At 64.6% G+C, this 3065-nt stretch overlaps 1 protein-coding gene across 1 annotated transcript; it reads left to right on the top strand.

Moving 5' to 3' along the window:
• Nucleotides 1-1444: 1444 nt before the first annotated feature.
• On the top strand, nucleotides 1445-2720 carry LOC103255833 (secretoglobin family 1C member 1-like). The gene is made up of 3 exons (XM_008053775.1): nucleotides 1445-1513; nucleotides 1988-2187; nucleotides 2641-2720. Exons 1-3 carry the CDS (start codon nucleotides 1459-1461, stop codon nucleotides 2671-2673), a joined length of 288 nt encoding a protein of 95 aa, XP_008051966.1. The 5' UTR covers nucleotides 1445-1458; the 3' UTR covers nucleotides 2674-2720.
• The last annotated feature ends 345 nt before the right edge of the window (nucleotides 2721-3065 follow it).

Genomic DNA, 3065 nt, shown 5'->3' with positions numbered 1-3065 from the left:
GTGTTGGAGACTGCGGCCGACAGTGCCCTGGAAGAGCTCACACGAATGGCGAGGCCCTCCAAGGGGCCGGGGTGAGGACGAGAAGCCGGTCTGCCTCAGTCTCCGTGGAGAAAAACCGTCAGTCTCCACTGGGGCCAGCCTGAGGCGTTGGAATCCCCCAGAGGGCTTGAGACCACAGACCTCAAGATCCTGCCCCAGGGCCCTGCTTTTGCTGGTCCAGGACAGGGAGCAGCCTGGAGGCTGCACGTCCAGAGTCTCCCCCAGTGATCGCATGGGGCCATCAGAGCAGACGTGCAGACCACCAGGCAGCCTGGCTCGGAACCCCCCGGGGTCTTCTGGGCACATGGATCAAACGTCCTCTGAGCTGCTGCCACATTGTTTCATCACTGACTACTCCACTACACATTGTTTCTCCCGTGTTTTTGGAATTATGTTTATAAGTAGGTGAGAACATCTATGAACTCAATTTCACGTTAACGGAAGGGGTCACGAAAGATTTGTTATAAATGGGGGGGCAGTCTAGGCTTGTGAGAACCGCTGACGTCGAAGGCAGTGCGCTTACGGGGCACGGGGGTCGGTCTGTGTCAGACCAGGAAGCGCTCTGGGCGGGATGACAGGGGCCCCGTGGTAGCCCGCCCAGGAGGCCATGGCCAGGCGAGCCGCCTGGGGCCGCGGGGTGCCACGTGCCGCCAGGTGGCAGCAGAGGGCCGCAGAGAGGGAGGCCGGGGCTCCTGCGCCCGCGGGTGCACTTGAAGTGCTTTGGTTTGGGGCCCTCGGTGTCCCAGGCCCCCCGTCTCCAGGGCAACACACCCAGGACTGTCCCCGGGGCCTCAGGCTTCCCCTGGCTGAGATGTGTCCCAGCCCCTTCCTCGCTTCTTGTGTGACGGCCCCGGGGGGCGAGTGCCATGCCCCTCTGACCCTTCAGGCTGCTGCCTCCCCCCCAGACCCTGCCACTGGCCCGTCTCTCCCAGGTCCACAGGCCCAAGAAGCCCCATCACTCCATCCGCACGAGAAGACTATGTCCCCTCCTGTCTGCCCCCATCTGAGTAACGAGGAGGCTCTTGGCCCACTGGAGACCCCCAGGCCAAGACCCAGGGCACGCAGCACACTGGACGGGGGGTGGGTTTCCCCGAAAGAAAGGCCTGGGCCTGCCTCAGAGCTCCCGCCCTCAGCCTCAAGGCCAGGCATGGTGCCCTTCCTCCCGGGCTGGCCTGCGTGGGCCAGTCGCCTGCACGCACTGCACACTGTTCCCGCTCCCATGCACCCCAAACGCTTGCCAGCCGCCTCCCACCTGTTGCTGAGACACCCCTGCCTGTTGCTGCCCATGGGGGGGCGGGCGAGGACGTTATCTGAGCCACCGGTACTGACTGGCAGGTCCGGCCCGCCCCTCGGGTGAGGTGCTGCCGCGGGCATAAAACCCCAGGATCCCAGCAGGAAGCAGCTCCAGAGGCTGCAGGCATGAAGGGGAGCCGCGCCCTCCTGCTGGTGGCCCTCACCCTGCTCTGTGTCTGGGGTGAGTCTGGGCCACCGGGCGGGGCGGACACCATGCTTCCAGCATGGTCTGGGGGAGGGCTGGGGAACCTGGGAAGCCAGGTTCGGGCATCAGGCCCCACTCCTGCCTGTCTCAGAAGTGTGCCAGGACCCTGCCGGCCCAGACCCCACCCAACCCTGCCCCGGCCACAGACCCAGCCCAGTCCAACCTGACCCTCGCCCTCAAGGCCGCAGGTCAGACCAGCCTCACACCAGGGGCTTGACTTTTCTTCCTGGTGACCCCAGGAAACTCTGAGTGGGCATCGGGTGGCTGGGCTTGAGGGAGGGGCCTCTGGGCAGGTGGAGTTGGGGGTGTTGGGGAGGAAGACTGTGGAGAAGAGGTGGGCGTTGCCAGGCGAGGTCAGGAAAACACAGGGGTTGGAGCCCCGGGGCGGGTCGAGGCTGGGCTGCGCCAGAGTCATCCCCTCCTGTCCTGGCGTCCTCTCGCCCCATGCAGGGCTGGGCTCAGGGGAGGACAGTGAGGAGTTCTTCATGGAATTCCTACAAACACTGCTGGTGGGGACCGCAGAGGAGCTCTATGAGGGGCCCCTGGGCAAGTTCAGCGTCAACGAGGAGGCCAAGGCTGCGCTCACCGCGCTCAAGTCCGGCATAGACGGCCTGCAGCCCAGCCACAAGGCGGAGCTGGTCAAGCTGCTGGTATGGGGGCTGGAGGGCACCCCATCCCCTCAAGGCCGCAGCCTGCCAAGACCCGCAGACGCGTGGCCCTGGTCGCCCACCCAGCACGGCACCCACAGCCAACCACCCGCAGACGCCCCGACAGGCGTCAGCCAGCGAGGCTGACACCCCAGACCTCCAGCCCTCAGAGCAGCCCCCAGACTCCACCAACCGGCTCCCCCTCCAGCCTGGGGGCTGTTCCTCTAGGCACACATGCACACACACAGACACATCCACACACGCATGCTTACCCTGGGTCGTGCACACACACGTCTGCAAGGTGCAGGCACACAGTCATGCATGCACATGCAATACCTCCCAGCAACGTGCCGGGGCTGGCCCACCCTCCCACAGAGGGCTTGTCTGGTTGCTGGGGCCGTGACTCTCCAGTTCCTGACCACCAGGTCTCTGAGCCCACCTGTGTCTGCCTTCCAGGTGCAAGTGCTGGGCAGTCAGGACGAGGCCTAAGTGGACCCAGAGATGGCTGAGCCACAGGACCCGTCACATGGGCAGCCACGGACACACGGCCCGCACCACTGCCCCATGTGAAATTTTGCCCTCAAACCATTTACTCAATAAAGGCTTCTGCAGGTCAGGCCCTGGCTCTTGTGTCTCCTACCACCCAGGGACACACAAAAGGTGACATCAAGAACACACCTGACGGGGCACAACTCTGCATACAGACCCACGCAAGTCCCACTCGAGCACACACACCGAAGGTCGCCCCACACCGAGGGGTGCCCAGAAACAAGGTCCACACAGGTGCAGGGCCATGGGCAAGACCCCAGATGAAAGCCAGGCAGACACCATGGACGGCACAGAGCCAGCCGGCCGGCACCACCTGTGGACACAGGAGAGTG

The sequence above is a fragment of the Carlito syrichta genome, unplaced genomic scaffold, assembly GCF_000164805.1.
Source record: "Carlito syrichta isolate Samal-C Ts95f unplaced genomic scaffold, Tarsius_syrichta-2.0.1 Scaffold288445, whole genome shotgun sequence".
Classification (NCBI taxonomy): domain Eukaryota; kingdom Metazoa; phylum Chordata; class Mammalia; order Primates; family Tarsiidae; genus Carlito; species Carlito syrichta.
This window is presented reverse-complemented; position numbering and strand designations above follow the sequence as displayed.

What these genes read in the sequence shown, in the direction of transcription:
- LOC103255833 (XM_008053775.1), top strand. Translation starts at nt 1,459, where the DNA reads ATGAAGGGGAGCCGCGCCCTCCTGCTGGTGGCCCTCACCCTGCTCTGT. An exon ending in CACCCTGCTCTGTGTCTGGG is followed by an intron (nt 1,514 to 1,987) that starts GTGAGTCTGGGC and finishes CGCCCCATGCAG; the next exon opens with GGCTGGGCTCAGGGGAGGAC. An exon ending in CGGAGCTGGTCAAGCTGCTG is followed by an intron (nt 2,188 to 2,640) that starts GTATGGGGGCTG and finishes TCTGCCTTCCAG; the next exon opens with GTGCAAGTGCTGGGCAGTCA.